General features: G+C 43.9%; 3 protein-coding genes across 4 annotated transcripts in view; all 3 read left to right on the top strand.

Annotated features, from left to right (window-relative positions):
• Positions 1-6,055, top strand: part of lrp6 (low density lipoprotein receptor-related protein 6) — a 34,724-nt gene extending 28,669 nt beyond the window's left edge. The window contains exons 18-23 of the mRNA XM_053861322.1: positions 616-858; positions 939-1,049; positions 1,515-1,742; positions 1,826-1,962; positions 2,050-2,147; positions 2,863-6,055. Of these exons, the coding sequence (XP_053717297.1) occupies positions 616-858; positions 939-1,049; positions 1,515-1,742; positions 1,826-1,962; positions 2,050-2,147; positions 2,863-3,169 (1,124 nt within the window). The 3' untranslated portion in view covers positions 3,170-6,055. The remainder of the gene's footprint in view (positions 1-615; positions 859-938; positions 1,050-1,514; positions 1,743-1,825; positions 1,963-2,049; positions 2,148-2,862) is intronic.
• Positions 6,056-7,089: 1,034 nt separating this feature from the next.
• tbk1 (TANK-binding kinase 1) lies at positions 7,090-18,368 on the top strand. Of its 2 annotated transcripts, none has more exons than XM_053861324.1 (21): positions 7,090-7,163; positions 8,664-8,758; positions 9,169-9,309; positions 10,826-10,955; positions 11,831-12,012; positions 12,131-12,291; positions 12,362-12,472; positions 14,025-14,204; positions 14,582-14,778; positions 14,847-14,905; positions 15,056-15,147; positions 15,380-15,481; positions 15,545-15,623; positions 15,833-15,954; positions 16,032-16,108; positions 16,180-16,219; positions 16,289-16,390; positions 16,483-16,579; positions 16,823-16,923; positions 17,000-17,071; positions 17,950-18,368. In XM_053861324.1, exons 2-21 carry the CDS (start codon positions 8,672-8,674, stop codon positions 17,987-17,989), a joined length of 2,172 nt encoding a protein of 723 aa, XP_053717299.1. In that variant the 5' UTR covers positions 7,090-7,163; positions 8,664-8,671; the 3' UTR covers positions 17,990-18,368. The 2 variants fall into 2 exon arrangements, with proteins under 2 accessions (XP_053717299.1, XP_053717298.1); XM_053861323.1 differs by having other exon boundaries at positions 7,148-7,233.
• A 1,838-nt stretch (positions 18,369-20,206) lies between these two features.
• On the top strand, positions 20,207-25,162 carry gpr19 (G protein-coupled receptor 19). Its single transcript, XM_053862756.1, has 2 exons — positions 20,207-20,729; positions 22,206-25,162. The coding sequence occupies exon 2, from the start codon at positions 22,232-22,234 to the stop codon at positions 23,495-23,497; it is 1,266 nt and encodes a 421-aa protein (XP_053718731.1). The 5' UTR covers positions 20,207-20,729; positions 22,206-22,231; the 3' UTR covers positions 23,498-25,162.
• Positions 25,163-25,316: the final 154 nt, after the last annotated feature.

Below are 25,316 nucleotides of genomic sequence, written 5' to 3'. Positions count from 1 at the left end.
TGAACAGTTAGCATTAGCCAAGCAAGAGCCTCCTCATGTCACAGAAATCACAATGTAATGTAAAATGTCCATGCATTCTGGTTTCACGTCTTTGCTGATTGAACTGGATAATAAGCTCTGAAAACTTTTTATGCTGTATAGAAATACTTGTGTATATTCTTAATGAGGCACGTGTATACACAGAAATGATGGAAAACAGCTGTTGCAACACCCCAAAGTGGGATTGTCATCCTTTTGCCTCTCTCCCGCTGTTGATACCTGAGAGGGAAACCACCAGAGGTAGTTGTTGCTCATCCATTAGCTGTTTCACAATGGCTTGTTTTGCTCCACGAGAATTAACGGTACAGCACTGCACAGCTGTCAGAGGTGGTCTTTTACATGCCTGTTGATAGTAGTGTAGTTTTGTGTTGCTGCAGAATTCCCTTCCTAAAGTTTTGCTCCATGATACTCATTACTTGTATCACTCAGTTATTGTAGTGAGAAACAATTTCCTAGCGTGTCCTACATGTAACTTGCAAGTGGTTCACAACACAGTTTTGTCTATAGCGATTAATGCCACCTATTGGTTGTGACAACCCATTACAATTCAAATAACATTTTTTTTGTGGTCTTTAGAGCCTCCAACCTGTTCGCCAGAGCAATTCTCCTGTACCTCCGGTGAGGTGGACTGCATTCCTCAGGCCTGGCGTTGCGACGGTTACATTGAGTGCGACGACGGCAGTGACGAGGAAGACTGTCCGGTGTGCTCTGAGTCGGAATTTCAGTGTGACAGCAGGAAGTGCATTGACCTAAGCCTGACGTGTAACGGAGAAGTCAACTGCCAGGACCGGTCCGATGAGAGCGATGAGATGTGTAAACGTGAGCTGACAGTGAATTAAAATAAGGGTTTTCCTTCAGCTGCGTCCTGAAGTATTTCATTGACTGTTTTCTGCCTTCAGCTCGCTGTCCCCCTGATCAGTTCACCTGCTCCAACGGACAGTGCATTGGGAAGCATAAGAAGTGTGACCACAATATGGACTGTAATGACAATTCTGATGAGATCGGCTGTTGTGAGTATTTTTGCCTTTCACTTCATAACTTTAACAACATAACTTACATTTGAAAAACTGAACTGCAGATACTCATTTTAAAAAGACAGTTCAATTATCACAATAAATTACCCAAATATAAGATAACCCATATCTTATATTTGGGTAATTTATTGTGATCTTCACAAAAGTGCTCTGCCACACCCCTGTTTATTTTCAAATCTTCAGTAGAGTTGGCTGTACCTTCTTACAGCAGATTTAGTTGTAGGTCAACATCTCTCGGATTTATTCTGCATCTTTAGTAAAATAGTTTGAGTCACAATATAAATGCTGACCACTGACTAGTCGAATATCAGTGATCAGTTTAACAGGAACTTCCCTAATCTGTCGGAATTCTTAGTGTTCATGTATTCATGTTACAGTAGGGTTTATGTGGTCGTGTTGTTTTCAGTGTTGTTTACTAAGCAATTTTTCGTTGCGTTTCAGACCCAACTGAGGAGCCACCACCTCCCAACACCACCATAGGATCCATCGTGGGCGTGGTCATGTTGCTCTTTGTTGTGGGCGCAGTGTACTTCGTGTGTCAGCGCGTCCTCTGTCCGCAAATGAAGGATGACGGGGAGACGGTGACAAATGATTTTGTGGTCCATGGGTCATCTTCAGTGCCGCTAGGTTACGTTCCACACCCAAGCTCGCTGTCCAGCTCCCTGCCCGGTCAGATCCGCATCTGGAGTTTAGTGTATTATTTTCTGTCAACAGCAAAGTGATCAACCTCTTGACTGTTTGTCCCCATACAGGTATGTCCAGGGGGAAGTCTGTGATTGGCTCCCTAAGTATTATGGGAGGCAGCAGTGGACCACCGTATGATCGCGCACATGTCACCGGAGCCTCTTCCAGCAGTTCTTCCAGCACCAAAGGCACATACTTCCCTCCTGTAAGTAACATCAACACACTTTTTCAAGATCCTTCACCCCAAAATCTGACTCACAGCAAAAACCTAAATGTATTTTTCTTCCCCTAGATCCTCAATCCACCTCCCTCACCTGCAACAGTCCGCTCCCAGTATACTGTGGAATTTGGCTATTCATCCAACAGTCCTTCAACCCACAGATCCTACAGGTAAACAAAAACTGCCATCCTCTCTTGTCACCATTTATTTTTGTATTTACACAAACATTGCAGAATGTATATACTTCAGAATTGCAATGTAGCAGTCATGCGATGGTCTGCTGCACCACTTGTAAACGTGGAATTGCCACACAGCATGTGTTTCTGGAGACATTTATTCCCTTGACAGGTTGATTTACAGTGTATTTGTGCCATCATGCAAACATAGGCCTGCATCGCCTGAACAAGACATTGAAACAGAAACACACTCTAATAAACACAGTGATCAAGTGCATCATGAAACTGTTTACTCCACTCACCAAATGCTGAGTGGTGTGGTCTTTCATCACAATACCAATAATCCTGTGAAGGGCTGTGAGAAGTCTGTGAGTCAAGAGGACCAGCTGTAACTGAGAAATTAGAACCCCCCCCAATTTGACCTTATCTGACCCCAATGCGGTCTGCCTTGTGGTTTTGCTGGGCAAGTCTAGTTGGGGCAAGAGTGGATTAGTTATGTCGCCGTTTAAACCTCATTCGCTCTGCATTCTCCTCTGTAGAACTGTAAGATGTGTGGTGGGAGAGCTTCTTAGAGCAGTTATCAATTGACATTCTGAAATTGTGTTCCTGGCTGTATGAAATCACGTTGTCCAAGGTGGAACATTTTGTATGTTTGACATGTATCTGACTGTTTCGCTTCATCTGCATTTGTGCCTCGCTTGTTTCACAGCTATCGTCCCTACACCTACCGCCACTTCGCCCCGCCCACCACCCCGTGCAGCACTGACGTGTGCGACAGCGACTACACGCCAGGACGCCGGGTGCCACTTAAGTCCAGCGCCATTGCCGCCACAAAGGGCTACACCAGCGACCTCAACTACGACTCGGAGCCTTTCCCCCCGCCGCCAACACCCCGCAGCCAGTACCTGTCGGCGGAGGAGAACTGTGAGAGCTGCCCACCGTCGCCTTACACCGAACGCAGCTACTCCCACCACCTCTATCCACCGCCGCCGTCCCCATGCACGGACTCCTCGTGAGCCAAGTCCACCACAACCCTAACTCCGCCCCCTCAGTGTAAATAGCAATTGTTCATATATTGAGGTTAAAAATGGGAACGAAAGACTGACAGAACGAGCTGCACAGCATTTGTACATTGAAAAAAAAAGAGAAAAAGCATATTTATATATTTTCTATACAGTGTTTACTGAGGATGCCATAGAGGTTTGTATAAGAAATTTGTACATTTTTTAAGAAAAGGTTTTATTAAAATCATCACAAATATAAGTTGCCTTAAACCCGGAGACAAAGAGGCTGAAGGACACAAAAAAAAGCAGGTCAGCGGACGTTTCACCCATCTGATGCCAAATATGAAACGCAAGAGCTTGCGGCTGGCAGAGCATGAGCGCCCCCCAGAGGCCATGTTGTTAACCTGATCGGCGGCGGTGGTGGAAAATGGCTGTTGTAGTGTAGGGTCTTTAAGTTCACGACTCGTAATTCATGAAGTGTAAGATGTTCTGCCGAGGACTTGAGTCTTGTTGAATTTCTGAGGCTGCTGCTCTCCCACTGATGTCGGCATACACCTCTCGTTCTGCAGTCTCTGCTGCTGCTGCCTTTAACCCCAAAACGGACACGTCCCCTGTGTTGACTCCAGCTTCCCAAGTGCATTAGTACGATGCCCGCTCATTTTTAGCAGTCCAACAATGGTCTTCATGACAGTGCTGACATGAGGTTTGTGCAAACCCTTCCGAACAAATCCACCTAGTACTTAGTACGTCTTCCTGCTGCCCATTGCCCTAAATTCAACCGGACTCAGCTCGGCGAAGCATCGCTGTTGTTGTGGGCTGAAACCAAAATGTTTGTTGAACGAGCCGACAGAGAAGGTGAACGCCCCAAAGCTCTACACGTAGTTTTCCGCCAGCAAGACTCTGGTAAAGGAAGCAGGAACCTTGTGCCTGACCAGCTCCACGTCTTCTTCTCATTCTGTTTGGACTTCGTAGGAGACGAACAGAAGAACCGAGTGCCCACTAAAACGCTCTATAGTATTTTTGTACCACATGTTGTGTAGATTCGTATTTATAAGCTATTTAGAGAATCATTGTAAATTTCTCATTGAACTCTCCGACTTTTCATTCCGTCTTTTTTTATATTTGCATCAATCTATTTTTCTACCGAAATATCAGCGACAATCTGCGATGAGTCTTCAGTGTCTGTTCAATGTGGAGCTGATGTTGGAAACGACTGTTGTGCCAAATGAGTTTTTATCACTGTGGAGGCTAGTGAGGCCAGAGGTCAAACACTCAGCAGGCTGGTTTTGTGAACACTTCTCAATCAGAAACACTTTTGTCAGGAAATATCAAAACTTGTTGATGTTGAGCTCATGAGACTAACACCAGCGTGAATCTGACAATCGTAGCGTTCTGCTCATTGTTAAAAAAACAAAACAAAAAAAAAATAACATTAACTTACAGATTTGTTTGCTACAAATCAAATGAGTTTCTTGATTTGCAAGACACAAACCCATATCTGCAAGGAAGTGAGCGTGCAGTGAATCTCGCTGTCCACCTTGTATATCAGTGGCAGGCAACACGGTGGCGTTACGGTGTGTGTTGTTGCCTCAATTTGATACATAAACTCGTGCTTTCATCATCAACATAGGTGTGTTCACATGACATCATTCAAAGCCTAATGTTGAAAACCACTTTGTGTTGGAATCATTCTTCTTACATCGTCAGCCATCACCTGTTGCTCATATATTCACTACATCAAATATATATTTCCATATCCGACATTTAACACATTTTTTTGTAAATTTCAGGTAATTTTTTTTCTTTTTTTTTTTTTTTTTATTCACAGTTCACATACCAATCAGCCAGGAGTTTATATCACCGATAATAACTTTCTCTTCAGAATTGTATACATTATCAATACGCACGTGACTTGGTGTGTCACAAAAACACAATGGTACATGTGCTGCCTCCGACATTGACCTGCGGTACAACCTTCACCCTCCTCATCGTAATCAAACCTCAGCAAAGTTCTCATCATCCAACTGCACTTTACAGTGTTTGTCGGTCTGGTACTTTAAAGCTTCCTGATGCCGGGTAGTACAGCGGTCCTGTGGAAAAGTAGCAGTTGGTTGGTGGATTGGATAGAAAAGTTAGTGTCAGAGTCTGCTTTGATTGTTTGTGTGTCTTTTTATTTTTGTTTGTTGATTAAAAACCTCAATTTTTGCTCACTTCACATTTTTGGCTGTAAAACCACAGGATTTAGGGATGTTACCAAAACGGATAGCAAAGCATCTTGTGTGAGTTTGGCTCAGAAATATGTCTGGAAATGTATCGAGTTCAATCAAGTTGTTTTAAAATAATGATTCTGTCCACATGCTCAAAGGGAAAAAAAAGACAATTGCCACCCTGTAACAGTCTAACTAGCCCCAAGTATTTTCCAAGTCAAATGTACATGTGTGAATTTTAACAACACGGTCAGTAAACATTTAACTCCAACGTTTGGCACTTCATCACACCGTTCACTGTTCTGTTTTTAATTTTTTTTTTTTTCAGTCTTAGAAAAATAGCGTAAGCTTCATTTGTTGAGCTTAGATTGTATAGATTTTAAAGAAAGTGGTTGAAAAGTTGAAAGCAAGTTGGAAAACAAGGAATGCATTTTTAATGTTTTTTTGTTTGTTTTTTTTTTAGCACTTTTGTCTCCAGGTTGTTTTTAATGTTGCCCATTGTATGTTGACATCATGGTGCTTCTGCCAGGACCACGGGAGTTGGCCAACATTTGGTTGCACTCCTGTGAGCTTGTTTTCTACTTTGACTGCTTGTGTAATCAGATGGACGTGTACAGGCCATCCAGCTGCCACCATAAGCTGTTGTAACTCATCAATGCTGTTTTTTTTCCTCGATTTGTTCAATATAAAGTGAGTGAACTTTTAACCAAATGTGTCATTTGTGAGCGAGTTGCTTTTTTTTTTTGCTTATAATGACCACATTGAGCAGCAACAACAGCCTGGACCTCCACCTGACAGCCGGAATGGAGTCGCGTCGGTGGCGATCCAGAAGCCGAGTCACCACCTCGCACTGCTTTTGTTCCTCTATTTCTGAGACGCTCTTGCCTTAAAGGTCCAACATAGTGAGTCACATCAAAGTTATGTTCACATGCTGCCTTGCAACAAACAGGTTACCTAAGCTTTCTTTAATGTTCCAGACAGGCTCCTGGTTAAACCTTCTATCATGTTTGCATCAAGTCCAGAATTGTCTCTTTGAGCTGCCAAAGCTCATCCGTTGGGTTGGTTCACAAGGCAGGATGTCAATATGTAGGTCGATCATTCAATTCAGCGTTGGCCTCCCTTCACCGTGCCCTCAGTTCAACTTCATGGACAGTCCATCATCAGAGCTTGAGCCCAGTCATTGCCAGAGAAGTTTAAATATAAATGGCTGAAATTGGTGCTGAGCTGGTGCCACCCAACGTGCGTGTGAGGAGACCACAGGCGGCACCTGGTGCGCATTCATCAATACCTAAATCTGAGACTTAAGGGGAAACGGGCCTCATGGCACAAAACAGGCGTCACGTCACTCAGGGAGTGCCACAATAAATTGAGGACATTTACTTAGAATTGACAATCCTGAGAAGTTTTTTTTATTTTTTTATTCAGTATTCCTAACAGGTTTGACATTTTGACATCGGTAAAAAGATTTTTCAGTTAGTTCACTTTCCTTTCGGTTTCATTTCTGGTAACCGTAATTGCACGGTCATTTAAAAATATTTATATACATATTTATTTTTACAATTATGATCATCGTGGCTTTCAAATGTTAGAACTGAAATCATGTTGATCCTAATGTTATGTGTTTAACCCTGGGAGATATCGTTGATAAACTGGCATCTTTTTTGTTGTTGACGTAGTAAACGGAGAGTTACGGTAAGAGAAAGCGCCTTCGTGACGCCAGCTTTGCATGCTGATTGGTGGGCAGATTTCACGTGACCAGGAAACCAGCCGAGGAGAAGGAGTCGTCGGAGGAAGATAAGGTAAGGAAATAAACAAAACTGGAAACACTAGCGGTTTTGCGTGGCGCAGGTATGGACTATCGCTTCCCAGGTCAGTTGACTGCCCAATATGTCCATCGCCCTCAACGCTTGGGTTCGAGCGCGGCTCGGTTTTAGTATCTAGTGTTGACAGCGGACCTTCAGGTCCACGGAGAGATAAATGTATGTACTTATAAATGAACTAGTTTTGTCGTACCATGTCGCTCTGTTGTATTCGGTGTCGCTGAATATAGATTAAAATAACGTTTCAACTGCTTCGAGTTATCCGAGGCCTGATGGGAATTTCCCACCGTGACGTCGTGCGTATGCATTAATAGACTGAACCTCAGAAAATAACGATTAATATTGAGTGACTGGGACACTGATTAACTTTGCTTTAGAATTAAAACCATAGTGAATATAGTGAGACACAATTGTTATGAGCCAAATACCAATGTATTACAGTTGTGTTGTAGTATAGTAGGCTTGCTGGCATATTGGGAAGAAATAATTATCAATTCGTCTCTCTGCCAGTGTGTGTGACAAATAGTTATAGATTATAGATTGTTGACTGATGAGACAATAAATATTTAAGTATTGAATCAGAGCCATGGATAAAACGCTTAAAGTTGTCCTTTATCGTCGCAGTGTATAGTGAAATTGAGGTCTTCTTGCACCAACTAAACAAAAGAAAAAGAAATCAAGAGTAGTAGTAGTATGTATATATAAATGGTGTAACTCATTCGTGTCTTACCATGGATTGTTTTTGGTTTTATGATACTGAAATTATTCAAGTGATTGCGATATTGCAGTTCTAACTTATTTGCCCCTAAACAGGCCATTTTGTTCCCTAAAAAATGAATTGCAATATAAGTAAAAGTAAAGCAAAAGTCAGTTGTTGGAGAAATCATAGCAGAGGAAGAGGATGTCGTCAGTTCAGCAACTGAAGAAGAGCCATTCGGTTTCACTGTAGCTGTGTGTACATGGACTTGCAAGGGTCTTTGAGACCAGTATGACGAGTGTGGTGCTGTTAGCCACCAGCCTTTTTATTTTTCTAAAATCTTGTCCAGGTGAGCAGGTCGAGAGCAAGTTTCACACTTAATGCAAGACTCCATTATAATTGACTGAAGCGTAAACGAAGGGCATTACGCTAGATTATAGATACACGCTGTAATAGTTAGTTATTGGTTATATTTAGGAATCTTAGTTGTTATTCATTTTCAGTTTACGATACTGTGATGTAATTCTCTTTTTTCTGCTGTACACTCCAAAATATTAATATTCTTTTGTCATGCGTTTATCTTCATGTAATATCTTTAGGAAACTACGTTTAAAATTTCTGAAAAATGAGCCGCCATTTCACTTGCGAAGGAAAGATGAGGGGCTGCACAATCAACCATTGAAAACAACTTTATCTTTACTCTTCTGTACAATATGAATGTCTGTCACCGTAAAAAAAAAAAAATTGTGAACCTGATGAACCTACTAACATTTCTATTTTAGCCACAAGGATGCAGAGCACCACAAACTACCTGTGGCTCATCTCTGACCTGCTGGGTCAGGGAGCCACAGCCAACGTCTACCGTGGCAGACACAAGGTAAGTGCTCCCCTTTTCAGCCCCTCCAGGATTTCGTGCTTTTTTTATTGCAGCTAATAATGCCTGATTTTGTGGCAGATTTTTCATTTGTGTCATTTGTGGGTTTGGGCAAAAGGACCTTTGGGCTGGAGGTGTTGTGCGGCTCATTAATACAACAAATTAAAACAGTAACTGCCGATAAGTTACACAGAGTCGGGATGTAGAGTGTAAGAAATAGCTATAGAGACGTGGCTCTCGTGGTCAGCCATGTTTTCTTACTGTGCAGTGTTCAGGTGACGGCATGCTGCACTAGTGAGTTCTGCTTTTTAGTTCCGTCTATTATACATTTGATTTCCCGGGGGAGCCGCCCGGTTTCTTATACAACTATCCAGCGGTGATTTGATGAGTTCATTATTTGAATTATTTTTCAGAAAACGGGTGACCTGTATGCTGTCAAAGTTTTCAACAACCTCAGTTTCTTGAGACCGCTCGACGTTCAGATGAGGGAGTTCGAGGTTTTGAAGAAGCTGAACCACAAAAACATCGTCAAGCTTTTCGCTGTGGAGGAAGAGGTCAGTGTGAATGAGACTGGAGGCTCATGAAACCCGACACAGAATATCTTCCTTAAAGAGCAACTACTCTCTAAATCCTTGACTGATGCATACGTTTCAAATGTTTTTCCTCTCCATGAACCAGTAAGTCACCAAAGCAGGGGCTCTGCTTATGTTCATCTCTAAGCAACCAAGTGTGAGGACAGGACGGTGCACCTCAGCTCAGTTGGACTGATGGGGAAGTGGGGCTTTGGATGCTTGTGGTTTTAATGTCTAAGTGTGTCTTGCCATGGAGTTTAATCCAGCGGTTGTGAGTAGAGGCGGGCAAAACAAAGCATTTTTGATGGACTTTAAATGAAGGTAATTCATGATGTCTTTACCTTTAAACATGGGGAATCTTTTCGAACACTGCTTATGCTTTAGTCCTATGATGAAGTTCTGTGGTAGCTGTAATTCTTTTCAATGTGTCGATGGTTTTGATCTCCCTAAGAGTGAAGTAAAGAGTGAGTTAATTTAATTTGTTTAGTAGCCACTCTGAGTAACACACAGTCACTGAATAGAAAACAGTGAGACGGACGAGGCACATTTTAAACAGGTGTGTCCTAAAGGCCTACACAGGATGTCAACTGGGCTGAAATGTTACACCACGTCACCACATACTAGAGATTCCTCTATCTTTGAAAGGATTTAAAAATCAACAGAACCTGTTTATTGTACAATGCGTCCTTCTGGAGTAAACAATTTGAAGTCTGGTTGCTATTAAGCAAATCCCTTTCAAGATTGTCCTTAAACCTTGCACTGCACTGTTATCAATAGTTTCCACAATCTTTGGACTGTGCGTCATGTTAATGCATGCCTGCTATTGTAAAGCTGCCAGGGGAGTTTTTCCCGTATACTCTACATACTTTATATTCCATTAAACTCAAGGTGTGTCCGTCCTTAGTCCACCTGCCTACTAAAGTTGCACTGGGGTCTTATCCTGTACGTGTCAGTATGTCATGTCCGATGTTGACTGAAGAGGCAAACAACCAGCTAAAACTACATGCACAGTTACGTGATGTTTTGATGAAAGACAACATTCACATTGCTGAATCAAAATGTATTTGAGCCATTCAGTTGTTGTTGTTATTGTTAACGGCTGGTTGACCCTCCTTGGACCACTTGGCTTTCCATGCTGAGCCATTCTTTAAGACCTACACTGAGCACACGGCAGCATCATTAGCTCTGTGAAGATCAGGCCCCAGCATTTCAATTCTGTTAAAGTTTATCATAAAAGTCAATATAAAGATTTATGTAACCAGTTATAAATGACAAGTTATCATTGTCGTGCGTCTTACTGACTCACCTCCTATTAGGGAGCACTCTAATGGTTGCAGGTAATTTACTCTTTGAACTTACTCTCTCTAACTTGTGGTATCTCAGACGACTGGCAGTGAACTAAACACTTGCAAGACATTGCGTTACATTTACATTTAAAACCATGAATCCGGAATCTTTTCTTCGTTTCTAAATCCTTCCCCACCATCTCCTCCCTCAGTCCAACACGCGTCATAAGGTGCTGGTGATGGAGTACTGTCCCTGTGGAAGCCTCTACACCGTCCTGGAGGAGTCGTCTAACGCTTACGGGCTTCCGGAGGACGAGTTTCTCATCGTCCTGCATGATGTTGGTGAGTCTAAATCTGACATCTTTCTTTTCTCTTTCTGCCAGCTGTGTTGGACTCTGTAGGAACCATACTTCCTGCTGACTGTAGGGATTGACAAACGCACTCTCTGAACCTGCGTGTCTTCACCTTTTTGATCTCGGGGGCCCACCTTTCCCAGAACAAATGGACACCAGGAATAGAATTGATTCATGACTCTTGATTTCATTTCTGATCAATGACCATATTTAATCTAGTTACATGTAAATAAACCAAAACCTTGTGAAATGACATGAAACCATGTGATCATCAGAAAGATATCTGTCATCGAAAAGTCCGACCAGCAGCAGAACCAGGTGCAAGTCATATTCATCAAATGTACCAAAGAAAAAAAAAATGCACTTGATGCAAACTGTTGAGAAAATTGGAAAAACTGAAAATAATTTTGGAATGAAATAAATATAACAGAACCATGTCAAATATCTTAAAATAAAAATAATATATTTTATTTAAACTCCAAAGAAGATAAGTAAGTAAATGAAAGTATTTCCATAAAATGTTGTCATTCATTTTCAAAACTGCTTCAACAGGTGCTTTCATGAACAGTTTTTACTGTTGTGGGCGCCGTCACTTTCTTTATCTTTTCTTTTGAATAACTTCTTGATAGTTAGTATCTATCTATCACAGATATGCAGCTGTCAAGTCAATTCAGTGACACACTACTGCCACCATATGTGGCTAATGTATTAAAACTGGGCGTCCCACGGACCAGAGGTGTAAAACAAAAAAAAAACTTTTAGCGGCTCTCTAGGAGGCACTCGCAGCCCAACCGTGGGCCCCCGGCCCTATGGTTAAGAATCACTGCTCTGAACTGAACATGACCTCTCTTTGGCTCCCACTAGTGGCGGGAATGAACCACTTGCGAGAGTACGGCATTGTTCACCGCGACATCAAACCTGGAAACATCATGAGAGTGATCGGTGAGGATGGCCGCTCTGTCTACAAGTTGACAGATTTCGGAGCTGCCCGAGAGCTGGAGGACGACGAACAGTTTGTGTCCCTTTACGGCACTGAGGAATATCTGGTGAGTTAGAGGTCGCTTCACTTTATACTCTGTTGTCTAAGTTGTATATAAATGGACCAGATTTCATGATTAATATTATTATTTCCGCATTGTAATCTGTCATCTTCCATCCGTGCAGCACCCTGACATGTACGAGCGTGCCGTCCTGAGAAAAGACCACCAGAAGAAATACGGTGCCACAGTGGATTTGTGGAGCATCGGCGTCACCTTCTATCACGCCGCCACAGGCAGTCTTCCCTTTAGACCCTTTGAGGGACCACGCCGGAACAAGGAAGTCATGTGAGAGGCCGAGAGCTCTTTCAGACTGAACAAGTGGCTCCCAGAGCTGACCCTGGTCTATCGTCCACAGGTATAAAATCATCACGGAGAAGCCCTCTGGAACCATCTCCGGTCACCAGAAGTGTGAGAATGGGAAGATTGAGTGGAGCAGGGAGATGCCTGTGTCCTGTAGCCTGTCCAAGTGAGACCATGCCTTCATGCTGCTTTCTCATTACCGTATTTTCCGGACTATAGAGCGCACCGGAATATTAGCCGCACCCACCAAATCTAAGAAGGAAAATGGATTTTGTTCATACATAAGCCGCACCAGTCTATAAGCCGCGGGTGCACCGTTGTTTTCTGCACCACAGAAAATGCATGAGAATCACTTCTAGCGATCCTCTAGTACTAGTTTTGAAAACGGGGTCCAGTGTTGAGACTGACTCATGAAACAATCTTGCCAATGTTCTGAACTCCAGTCATGAACTCCTCACATCTTATTTACATTTTAAGTGTTCAGAAAGCGCTCTTTTCACCCTCCAGTAGATCGTCTCTGTTAGCAGAGCTGCGGACACGCGGGCAAAAACAGCGCAATTTGAGCGCTTTAAAGGTAAATAAAATGCCCGTGATGTCATCGGCTTGATGTGACGAAGCTCAATATTTTCTATTTTTTATTTTCTCTAAAAACACTGGATGCTCCGAGAGACAGGGAGAGCACTCAGCTGAAGCAGCTGTCTTCAACCTCTTTCATGAAAGTTCTCACTCTGGACGGTTGCAAAAGTTTCAGATTCAGGTGGTGGACCGCGAACGCTGCATCTGACACACACAAGACTGCAGCGGATTCTGCTCATCTGGCGCGGTGAAATTAATTATTATTTCTCGGGCAATATGCTTTGCGTTCTGAACGTCACGCTCAGACCGGCGAGTGATGCGAGTGACCGCTGGTTCCTGCAGTTTCACTTTCATGAGCACCAGAAAACTCTCTGTGCTCCGTCAAGTGCTGGTGTTTTAAATATCGTATTGAATTCGTGGCGTTGACACCTTTTAACGTGCATGTGCTGCAGGATGCAAACTTGACATGACAGACTGAAAAAAGCTTCCGCATTAGACACGCCGTTGCCAAGCGAGTGGCCAGTCGGGAGGGAGGAGCGGACGCATCACAAACCGCGGGAGGTTCCTCATCAGAACGGCCGTTGTGATTGGATTTTGTGACCGGCAATGACAGGCAGTGGTCGGCATTCACAGATCACAACGAGTTCAGCCTTTCATAATCGGTGGCCGATTGATTGGAATATCCCTGTAAAAATCCATATATTAGCTGCATCGTTTTACAAGCCGCAGGGTTCAGACTGCGAGAAAAAAGTAGTGGCTTATAGTCCGGAAAATACGGTACTCACTTTATTTGATATCATTCTGAAAACGCAACTTACCAATGAAGGAGATAAATTCTTTTTTTTTTTTAAACTAAACTTTGAGGAGCATTTTTTAATTCTATGTCATTATTTCAGCGTTAAAATTGCCTTTTTGGCTGTCTTTATAATTGCACGTATGTTTATTTTATTCCGATACTTTACTACTACTGTCCTTGTGTGACGTTCTCTCTTTCTCCCTGACTCTCTTAAATATTTTTCTCTCGAGAAAAAAGCAAATTCTTGTAAGAGATTGGTGCTTTAGTTTGAAACGTTCAACCCCCTTCGACCCTTCCTTTTGTCATGGAGGTGCTCACGCTGGTCTACCATAATTGTTTCTTGCAGGGGTCTGCAAGGCCTCCTGACTCCAGTCCTGGCCAACATCCTGGAGGCCGACCAGGAAAAGTGCTGGGGCTTTGACCAGTTTTTCGCAGAGACCAACGACATCCTGCATCGCACCGTGGTCTACGTCTTCAGCCTTCAGCAGGCCACTCTCCACCACCTCTATATCCACGAGTACAACACGTGAGCTCCCATTTGTTTCGTCTGCCAGGATGTGCTTTACTGCCTACCATACCTGCATGAGCGGTATTGCAAGTAGGTATCGGGTGCTGTCATGAGCGAGTATTTGATGAGAGCGAGTACAGCACATTAGGCCAGTACTGGTGCGAGTATCGATGCTGGTATCGAGACTTTCCCTACTCACATCGATATCTTGAATGTCCACAGATGTCTTGCTCCTCCTTGACTGCTCAGCCCATGAACATGAATCTGAGACGCCAACTTCTCCCACTCGAGTTTTACACTTACCCTTTACACAATCGGGCAGCCCTAACCACAGCTGCTTCCCTCGTGGAAAAGCAGGATTCCTTTTACAGTTTCTTTTGCTCATTTGTCCACAGGGCATCACTGTTCCAAGAGTTGCTGGCACGCACAACCAGTATTTCCCTTCACAACCAGGAGCTTGTGTACGAGGGTCGTCGCCTCGTCCTGGACCCCAACCGCCAGGCCAAGAGCTTCCCGAAGACCTCCAGAGACAATCCCATCATGCTGATCAGTCGTGAGTCTGTGGCCACCGTGGGGCTGATCTTTGAGGACCGTAAGTATCTAACAGATCGTCTGTTTGTTGAATTGACCTTCACCCACAACTCTTTCTTGTTTTTCCAGCTTGCCCCCCAAAAGTCCAGCCTCGCTATGACCTTGACCTGGACGCCAGCTATGCCAAGGTGCTTGAGCCGCTTATTTTGGTGTTTAATCTCTCACCTTTTTCGTCCTGATGTTGCTTCTCAACAGTATTTTTTTCACTCTACATTTCTACCTGCTGTGAGAAACTGTCGTGCACCTTAGTTTGTGTCTGACCCTTGATTGCTCTTCAGACCTTTGCAGGCGACGTCGGACACTTGTGGCAAACATCAGAGTTACTGCTGGTTTATCAGGAGCTGGTGCGGAAAGGTGTTCGTGGCTTAATGTACGTGTGAGAGTTTCATGGTGAAAGACAAACATGTTTTTTCTCTGCCTGTGTCCTTATATGATTGCAATAAAGGCACTTTTATTATTGTTGCTCAAGAAAAAATCGCATTTGAGGATTAAAAAATATCCCCAGCATCTGTCAGAGCTGGAGCCTTCATCCTTTTGTAAACCTATGATGTCATGTCTTGGAGTTCATAGCATAAACTTTAACTAAGTGTCTACCCCTCCAGAGAGTTGATGAAAGAAGACTACAGTGAGATTCTGCACAAGAAGTCAGAGGTTTTCCATCTGTGCAACTTCTGCACTCAGATTCTGGAGAGAACCGAACAGCTGTGAGTTACTCACTGACGATTATGTGTCTTACAAAGGGATACTGAGAGGTTTGTCCTGTGCAGGTACGAGGTGCTGATGCAGGCCAACATGCTGTCGACCGAGTACGATGAGATCTCGGACATGCACAAGAAAGTTCTCAGAGTGAGTTTCCATCTGTCTTGGTGGTGGTCACTGCCAGTGAGGGACAGCTGTATTTCTGGTCCATACTGTAAACAGAGGCAGCTGAGCTGCAGAAGTAATGGGGCCGACATGACTAGACAAGAGGTTGTAATGTGTGGACGTGTGCATGATGAGATAAACCTGCTTGGCTTCTCCTCCCAGCACGTAGTCTCACACTTTTCTGGCCTTAGATTGCTGGATCTTTGGAACCGATTGAACGAACGACACAGGAGATCAAGAGCAAGTTCCTCCCTGGAGGGCTCCTGACCGACGGCTGGTCGCAGCAAGTGGGGACTCACCCCGAAGACAGGAAGTATGTGTGTGTGTGTGTTTGTGTGTGTATCTGCTCAGTGGGTCGTCAAAAGTTGATTTTGACTTCTTTCTCACCAGCGTGGAGAAAATCAAGGTGCTGCTGGACGCCATCACCGCCATCTACCAGCAGTTTAAGAAGGACAAAGCCGAGCGACGTAAGTTCCGAAGCGACTGAGGTGTAAAGGAAATTGTGTTTTTCACTGCTGGTTGTGCCTCTCTGGCGTAGGTCTGCCGTACAACGAGGAGCAGATCCACAAATTTGACAAGTAAGTCTGCAGGGTTGCATCCCTCTCTCCCTCCTCTCACGCGCTCAAGTGTCTTTCTCCGAATCGCAGACAGAAGTTGGTCCTTCATGCCAGCAAAGCGCGGTCTCTGTTCACTGAGGAGTGTGCCATGAAGTACAGACTCTTCATCTCCAAGAGTGAGGAGTGGATGAGGTAGCATGGCTTTATCGTCTCCCATCTCCACTGATCACACTCCTCCTGATCGCCCGACTGAACAGCTGTGTGGTTGCGTGCTGTGTTTTTAGGAAAGTGCATCATGTGAGGAAACAGCTGCTGGGCCTGTCTGGTCAGCTGATCAGCATCGAGAAGGAGGTCACCATGATGATGGAGCGAGCCATTAAGGTACCACAGTCTGCGCTTACTTCTCTGATCAGCCCCCTTTCTATCAGTCTGATTCTTCTTAACTGGAGGCAAAGACTTGGAGGATCCTGATGCAAAGCCACCAGAGCAATAGACCCCTGAAGTGATTCGTTTCCACTCTCCATATAGCGTTGAATTTCCAGTACCGCTGTTGACCAGGCGATGGTGCAGTTTCCTCCATGGCCTGCAGGAGTTGCTGTCTTACTGATGTAACTGTGTGCCCAGTTGCAGGAGCAGTTGCCTCAGAAGGTTCTTCCTCTGGTCTCCAGTGGTATGAAGCCTCAGGCCTATCTGAGTCAGAACACGCTGGTGGAGATGACGCTTGGGTAAAGCTCCTTCATCATCATCATCATCATCGTACTCATAATGTTTTCACCATTCAACATCATGCTTTTTGTCCAGGATGAAGAAGCTGAAGGAGGAGATGGAGGGGGTCGTCAAGGAGCTGGCAGAAAACAACCACTTCCTGGAGAGGTCAGCACTTCCTGTCTCAATAAAACTTTGGTCTTGAGACTCGTGCGTTGTCACTGAGATGAAACAGCTGAGCTCACACTCCTTCAGCACACGACCGAATAGCGAGCTAGACTCATAGTTCTCAAGTCAGAATTACTTTCAGTAACAAAGAAAAGAGTAGCTGAGGGTGACGGGAGGGGGATAATGTTCCGGGCTACAGTTTGAGGACATGTGGAAGACCACATTAGCATTTATATCACTAACACTAATGATGCCCACGGCATGTAAATCGGAGACAAAAGAGAGAGCAGCGTTGGGGATCCTGTGTTGGGCGCTGCTGAGAGTGTGTGTCAAACATGAAAGTCAGTGGGAACTTTATATTAATTCCAATGTTGGGCAATTGAATTTGACATTTTGTATCATGATTCTCGCTCAGAACTGCGCTCTGACTGTCAGTCCTACCACAGCAGCTAGAAACTCCTGGACCTTACGCTTCAGTTCACAGAACTTGATTATTGCGGAAGTTTGTTTTTGTAATTTTGTTAAAACATGTCACTCTCATTTATTGATGTATAATCTGAGATTCTTCCTGGCACAATAATCTATTTTTTCTTCTCCCACCACATTTAAGATGTTATTACGCGGTCATAAACTCACCGCAATATTTATTAACTGCCAGATAGTAAAGTGTACCTGGCACAGGTTAGAAAAACAAATGCATGGGCAGCTACTGAGGGATAAATGTAGGCCATCTGATCTAATCTGATCAATCAACAATCTTACAGCCATATAATCTAAATAAACCGGTACTGGTTATAGAGTTTGTGTTTCATTTGAAATGTAGTTACATTTTAAATCCTTGACTTCATATCGGTTAAAAACTGCGCTTTTTGTTTCAGGTTTGGCACATTGACACTGGATGGGGGCTTAAGAGGATGAATGGAATCAAAGGGACCAATGTGCTCTTGACACTGTTGTAAATACCAAACTGTGAATATTCTCTCAGTGTAAAGTGGCATCGCTGTTCATGGAAGCCTGAATGTTTACACACCCTCTCAAGCTACGGTGTGAATTGGCTGATCTGCCTTAACAGTCCTATAGCGTGTCGATAAAAATGCTTTTTATTGATTCTGTTATATTTACTCCTCTGTTGTTCCACACAAGAGGTACTTTTTGAACCAGAAATGTTAATTTGTTGTTACTTCAGTTTGAGCGGGAATGTCTTAACCAATCATGTTATTCTAAATTTAAATGGAACTTGGTCTTTGTAATACTGTTATGTCACTGTACTGTTCCATAATTTCTTTTTTTTTTTTTTTGGGGGGGGGGGGGGGGGGGGGGGGGCGAATTGTGTTAACTTTAAATTGACCATAGAAACATTTGCACAGTCAACATTTCAGCAGGAAGGAAGATCACATGATGCTGCATGTCTGTAAATAAACAGCCAGTCCATATTGTTGTGGTGTGAAAGTGTTTGATCACTTTAGAACTTACAGTAACGTATGTGGTTGCTGCTTATAGGGTCAACGCACAAGACATATTTTTGTTTTGTGTAACAGTGTGTTGTCAATATGGCATTCATCTTCCTGCTACCTACCGCCAGATGCATGACATCATTGATGGTAAGAATTTTATGGAAATCTTTGGGTATTTTTTTGTCTTTCTTTCATGCAATATATGCCATTTTTGTGGGGTTTGTTTTTGTTATTCACTCTGATATTCATACATTTTCTTTTTTTTTATTGAATTGTAAGAAAAATAGTTGAGCCACATTCAAAATTACAAGTCACCAACACAAAATATCAAGTAATCACTCCGGTAGTTCAACAGAGAAATTCCATCCTGAGTTCTACAGGTTCTTTCATGTTTTCTATCCTCAGAGGTCAAGTATGGACTCATTAAAAGCAGGTCGATGATCCATCTTCCTCTCCAACAGCATTTGTTGTCTCAGCTTTCTCCCCCCCATCCTCTCCATTGTTGGTTGCCATGGCGACCAGGCCTGTTGGAAAATCACTGCCTCCTCATTGCTGCGGTTGTCATGGTGATATGCTGCGACAGCAAAGCCCGTCAGCAGTAGAGCCGCTCCTGCAGATGGATTCCTTTATCTCCTTTTATAGAGGCGACGCGTCTTCGGCCCTCGAAGGTCGAGCTGATCACATGACCGGCTGCGATGTCATCAGCTGCTTCTCGGGCGAAGTGAGCTACTGACGTCACGCCTCCAGAAAGCATAGTGTTTAAATCGATGACGTTGGCTGTTCCTCATCCCCATAATTTACTTGTGCAGTTCAGAACACAGTTGCATCTTCTTAAATACATCTCTCCTCAGGGTCCTCGCTCAGTGAAGCCTCTGAAGTTTGTGGAAGACGCCACTAGGATCGGAGCATATTCCCTCTGAAATCAATCTGGTTCTTCACTTGACCTTTATGCATATGTATTGCGTTTTCAAATTCTAAAAATAAATAACCCAGTTACTTATAGATCATTAATCGTCTGCTTCTCACAACGCACCAGGCGCTCTAGTCAAACACATCACTGTGTGTTTTCAGATGAATTTGTCATAGACATTGATGCACACAGTGTCTGGCCTCTGTGGTTAGAGTCTCTCCTCTGTCATTCGATCATTGAATTCCCTCTTTTGTTCTTTGAATTTTACATTTTGTGGCAAGCTTCTCTCATTGGGTTAATGTTTCAGCATGAAGTATATCAGACAAAAGGTGGGGTAATAACACAAATGCAGTAGTAGTTAGAATGTAATATGCGCAATCGGAAGTGTGGAATAGCTAAAACAAAATGACGTATACAATGAATGAAATTGCCACTATAAAGTAGGAAGAACAGAGTCAATGACAGAAAGCAAAAAAAAAGCACAGTTGCAACCTGCTAAAATATTAAGAGAAACGCAAAATCCTCTGCAAAAAATCAAGAAGAAATCGACCAAATATGCAACAATATGTATAAAGGGTCTAACAAGATATACAAGGTTCCAGACTACTAGAGTGATCAAAAAAGGGAGGAGGGAACATCATAGTATGAAATCTTATGAGGAAAAAAAAACAGTGTGGAGGCAGGAGAGATTCTCAAGAGGTGATGGCAAATGTGAAAAATACGATTCTGGCTGTCAGTTTAAAACATACTCAAAGACAAAGTGGCGTTTGTCATCATCTTCCATACACTGTAGGACTGGCTTCAGCCGTGCTCCGTGACTCACCTCGGTGATGTCACAACCCAAGACAAACAAAGAATGTTAATTCCAGTCACCTCCGCCAATTACAACACCCAAGGAGGTTCTGCTTTCATTGTTGGTTCGTCTGTCTGTGTTTAAAATGACTTGAAAAGTTTGGGACAGATTGAGATGAGATGCGTGAATTGGGTCAAGGAACAATTGTTGGTCAGGTGTGGCGGTGATCCGGATCCAAGTTGCACTTTCTTATAGCCTGATCTGATGGAAGGTGGTGGGGACGTGCTGGGGGGCTGTGCCCGGGCCCGCGCGCCGCGTCGGCCCGCCTCTGTGAGAAACAGCGGGGAAACGTCGACCTCTTCATCAGCAGCCTCATCATCCTCAGCTGCTGCGTGAAGACGCGGCGACAGACATCTGGACGGACGAGCGAGCGTCATGTGCGCCTGGCCTGCGCTTGTCTAATGGCGGACCTTCAGCGGGATGAAGAGTCTCTTTGAGCCGGTGAGTCGACGCTGCTTCCCGCCTGAATCAGCAGGAGGACATGTTGGGAGGAGAGACGATGGGATCCGCTTTGAAACGTCGATGCTTGCGCGTGTTGTTTCCCTCTGAATTCAACAGCTGCCGGTGGACGGTCCGTGCGGCTGTCGGCGGTAGCTGCACTTGTTTACCAAACAAGATCAACGCGTCCTCTGGATGTTCACCGCCGATCCTGAGGAAACCATCTGCTTCTACGGTTTTTCTCATGTCACTCAGAACGATTTCAGTAGCTACTGACGTTGGTTTTTTGCGCCTTGGTAACATTTATCCGGGTTCATAATCTTACCAACAAGTGTTGGTGTTTATTTTCAGTGACTTCTGTGAGGTGGTATAGTAGTATTTTCTGTGCCAAACTTAAGGACCAGGGGCCACATCCTGCCAGGAATGTGAGTCCATGTGTCCTACAAGAGCTTGGAAGGGCCTTGAATTACATTTAGCCCTGGCTAAAGATGCGCTAGTGTATAATTGTGATCCTCTTAGTCCCATGTAGAATCCTTATTTGTGTTTGTTTATCGGATCGTCCTGTGATTTTATATATGTATTGCGAGGCTGTCAGTTGTTTCAGTTGACTTGGTTGCGTTATGTTTTCATGCTGTTGAATAGCGAATACAATTTCGAAAGTGCAAAAATAAAATGTTCACCTGTACCAGTTAAGGCAACTAACTTGGATTATAATTTCTAAAATGAAGCCAGAGAATCACCGTGGCAGAAAATCATGCTTGTTTTGTTTACTGTCGGGATATTAATTTCCTAGCACTGCTCACTGTGTCAGTGTGATAAAACTCATGTATCTGTACAAATTAAGTTAAGTACAGATACATGAGTTTTATCACACTGAAACAGTCATTGAGGCAATATAAGATTATGAATATCAACCTTTACTTTCAAATCACTGACAACCAACCACACTTAATTTGTCAATTGAATGTGTTCTTGACTGTTTGAAAAAAAAAAAAAACGGCCCTTTGAGGACCGAGTTGAATAGCCCTGTCCTCGCAGGTCACACAACACTCTTTCTCCATCCATATATGTGCTCTCTCGTGTCGACGGTGTGAGAAAAATGCTGTGTTCAGTGCCTGGGTCTGATGTGGCAACCGCACACACCAGCTTCCCCCTCAGCAGCCTCTGTACATCTTTGTAGGCAGACTCAGAGGAAATCAGGCTCTCGGTGGAACAGGTCCCACTTCAGCTTAATTGAAATCCATAAGCAGCACAGAAGGTGTGTTAGCCTCCACTGCTGCACAGATGAACACACATGCAGACTTAAGAATGAGGTGAGTTGTCTAAAGTGGAACTGTCCCACAGACGGCGGAGGATTTTAAACAGCCTCTTGGTCACTGACATAAAAGAACATTACATATCTGCAATTTCTTGTTGCGACCTCACCATTTTTTTAAATTTTCTTTAGAAATGAAACGGACTCTGCTTGTGTCTCTCCAGCTTGGTCTCCTGCCAGAAGAGTAACGATGGTTTATGCCTCAGCAAACAGACTTGGTGTGGTCTCGTCCCTCTACGCTCCGTCTTACTCACACCATTTGACGTTTAACTTCTCGGAGGTGGACAACTCGACGGCCCCAGGCCCGGCAAACATACCCACCACAACCTTCAGCACACACCAGGAGTTCACAGCGCAGCCCAACCAGACCTCCATATCTTATGAGCTAACCCCCGGCGAGGTTGTCATCTTAGGCTTGGTGTTCGGGGTTCTATGGCTAGTCTCCATTGTTGGAAATGCCCTGGTGTGTCTGGTCATCCACAGAAGTCGGAGGACGCAGTCCACGACCAACTATTTTGTGGTGGCTATCGCCTGTGCCGATCTCCTCTTGAGCCTCGGCTGCGCTCCCTTCATCCTCCTGCAAGTGACGTCGGGCAGATGGCCACTGAGCGCTGCAGCCTGCAAGATGGTCCGCTACTTGCAGCACATCTGTCCTGGGGTGCAGGTCTACGTCCTTCTTTCGATCTCTGTGGACCGTTTCTACACCATCGTCTACCCTCTCAGCTTCAAGGTGTCGAGGGAGAAGGCCAAGAAGATGATTTTGGCCTCCTGGCTGTTCGACGCTGGCTTTGTCACCCCCTGCTTCTTCTTCTATGGCTCCACATCTGTAGAAGGCCATTGTGAGTTTTTCCTGCAGGGCAGCTGGGGCAGTGTCACCTATGCTGCCCTCCACCTTCTGGTTGGGTTTTTGGTCCCTGCAGGATTGATCGTAACTTTCTATCAACGAGTAATCCGTTACATCTGGAGGATCGGGGCTGACGGCCACTCTGTGCGCCGGACGATGAACATTGTCCCTCGGACTAAAGTCAAAACCATTAAGATGTTCCTCATGCTGAATTCAGTTTTCTTCCTCACCATAACCCCGTTCTTCATCGCCCAGCTGTGGCATCCCAGCGAGTCAGGCGGTCCTGACCGACAGGGGCTTCTTTTCTTCACTGCAGTCACCTGGATCTCCTTCACCTCCACTGCATCCAAGCCCACTCTGTACTCAGTGTACAACGCAAACTTCAGGCGGGGCATGAGGGAAACCTTCTGTATGTCGTCGATGAAATGCTACCGCAGTAACGCTTACACCATCACAGCCAGCTCTCGCATGGCCAAGAAGAACTACATTGGAGTGGTGGACATCCCCGTGCAGTCGAAAATTGTCACCAAGGACTCTGTTCAAGACCGAGAGATGAAGGCACCGAAAGTGGCCTGGCCCACAAACACAAACCCTCCAAACACCTTTGTCTAGTTTCACCACGGATGGTGTGTGACTGTACAAAGCCAGGCGCGGGACTGGACTCGCTTTTGACTTTGTAATTGAGATCTGTCCCTGTGGTGTCTGTCTTGTGTGTTTGTTGGCTTCAGACAGAAAGCTGTCCAACCAAAATTTGAATTGTAAGGTGCAAGTCGTCCAGCATGAAAGGGCACAGTCTTCTGTTCGAGACTGGCCTGCATAAATTAAAAAACACTAGCTAGATTTGTCTAAACGGTTCTACTTCAGCTTTGTCATGGTTGATGGCTGTCAGTTTTTGTTTACTTATTGTCAAAAATGAAGGCAGTGCTCCAAGTGAGCATCAAAATGTAAGTCTTCAAGGGGCGCGGGGGGATTCTGTTGATCGGAAATGCTGATATTATTAATGTTAGAGTTTATATTAATATTTATTTGAATTTATGTTTGATGTTTTTTTTATTTATTTATTGTTTTATACTGCACTATGAATAAACAAATACTCTACATGTTAAGTAGTTATGAGGCTAACAGATGAGTAGTGAAGAAGGCCAACACAAACATATACTCAGATCATGAACGATGGATGTAGCAGTAAAAAAAATAATCTGCACAGGCTGTAGTACATGTTAAAAGTGAGTACATTCCCGGCCTTCAAAACACAGCACAAAGTCAATCATCCACTGGGACAGTTAGCATAAGCCAGCATACTAGCTCTGATCCAGAAAGTGTTGAATTGTATGAAGGGCTTATCATGTGTATTCAACGTTTTAGGAGCCATACGAAGGATTTGTAAGTTGTTTTTTGCCAAATTGTGCAATTTTCACCTGTGTACTGGCTAGCTTCCTGTAATTTCTGTTGAATTTGATTTGTTCCTGTGGCTGTACTACTGTATCTACTGAGACAAATGTCCATAGGATTAATAGATTACTGTCTTACTCATATGTTTATTTGAATCATGTCTATACTTGTTCACAGCCATGTCTGTTTGTCAGTCACATTTGCTTTTCTACAGATACCTTCACAGGGCCAGGGTCAGGGGTGGCTCCACCTTGCTCGACCCATCGGATACTCTTCGAAATTGAATTGGCAAAAGCCAGCTTCAGTGCCCCCTTTAAAGAAGGTTCTACTTAGGACAGAACTCTCATTGTTAAGGGTGTTGTGAGCCTGATGAAGTTCATTCCGGGGTGGGCGAACCGGTCCTCAGAGAGCCGAGGTGGCACAGGTTTTTGAGGACCAGTTTGCCCACCACTGATTTAGGCCGTGTACGTCATTGAAGTTGGTTTTGAAATTAAAAAGCTTTGTCTTCTGGCTCAGCTCTATTCCACCACTGGACACACCAGGTGTGCAGTCTAGCGGTGTGAAGCAGGACACAATTCTATCATTCATACAGTACAGGCTCATGTAGTACTATCCCACACAAAGACTTTTTTTACTGACAATCACTTTGCTGACATGAACATGCGCCCTCAGTTCTGATCATAGCTCAAGATATTGTGAATGTTGCAAATTCTGGATAATGTTTTATCGTCTTGCTGTTTGTAAAGAACACATATTTGAACATGTAATGTATGTTTTAAAAACTGTGACCTCACTGTATTTAAATATGTGACCAAAACATGTGCGGCTCCATGTTTGTCCAGACCGTGTGCAGTGTAAAATAAAACATTCTTTTAAGTTAGTAAAACCAGCTGAGAGTAAACAAAGTCAATTGGTTTTCATTCAACAACTGCTTTTTTGTTTTGTTTTAGTACAGATCTGCCGAGCTTGGTGACACTTATTTTTACCACAAATATTTGACCTACAACTAACTCTGGTTAATCGTGAGTGGGTGGTTTGA

The sequence above is a fragment of the Synchiropus splendidus genome, chromosome 4 (assembly GCF_027744825.2).
Source record: "Synchiropus splendidus isolate RoL2022-P1 chromosome 4, RoL_Sspl_1.0, whole genome shotgun sequence".
In the NCBI taxonomy this organism is placed as follows: domain Eukaryota; kingdom Metazoa; phylum Chordata; class Actinopteri; order Syngnathiformes; family Callionymidae; genus Synchiropus; species Synchiropus splendidus.
The sequence above is the reverse complement of the archived record's forward strand: the minus strand, read 5'-3'. Positions and strand labels throughout refer to the sequence as shown.

Coding starts and splice junctions, on each gene's coding strand:
- tbk1 (XM_053861323.1), top strand. Junction 16,220..16,288: donor CAGATCCACAAATTTGACAA/GTAAGTCTGCAG, acceptor TCCGAATCGCAG/ACAGAAGTTGGTCCTTCATG. Junction 16,580..16,822: donor TGATGGAGCGAGCCATTAAG/GTACCACAGTCT, acceptor CTGTGTGCCCAG/TTGCAGGAGCAGTTGCCTCA.
- gpr19 (XM_053862756.1), top strand. CDS start 22,232: ATGGTTTATGCCTCAGCAAACAGACTTGGTGTGGTCTCGTCCCTCTAC.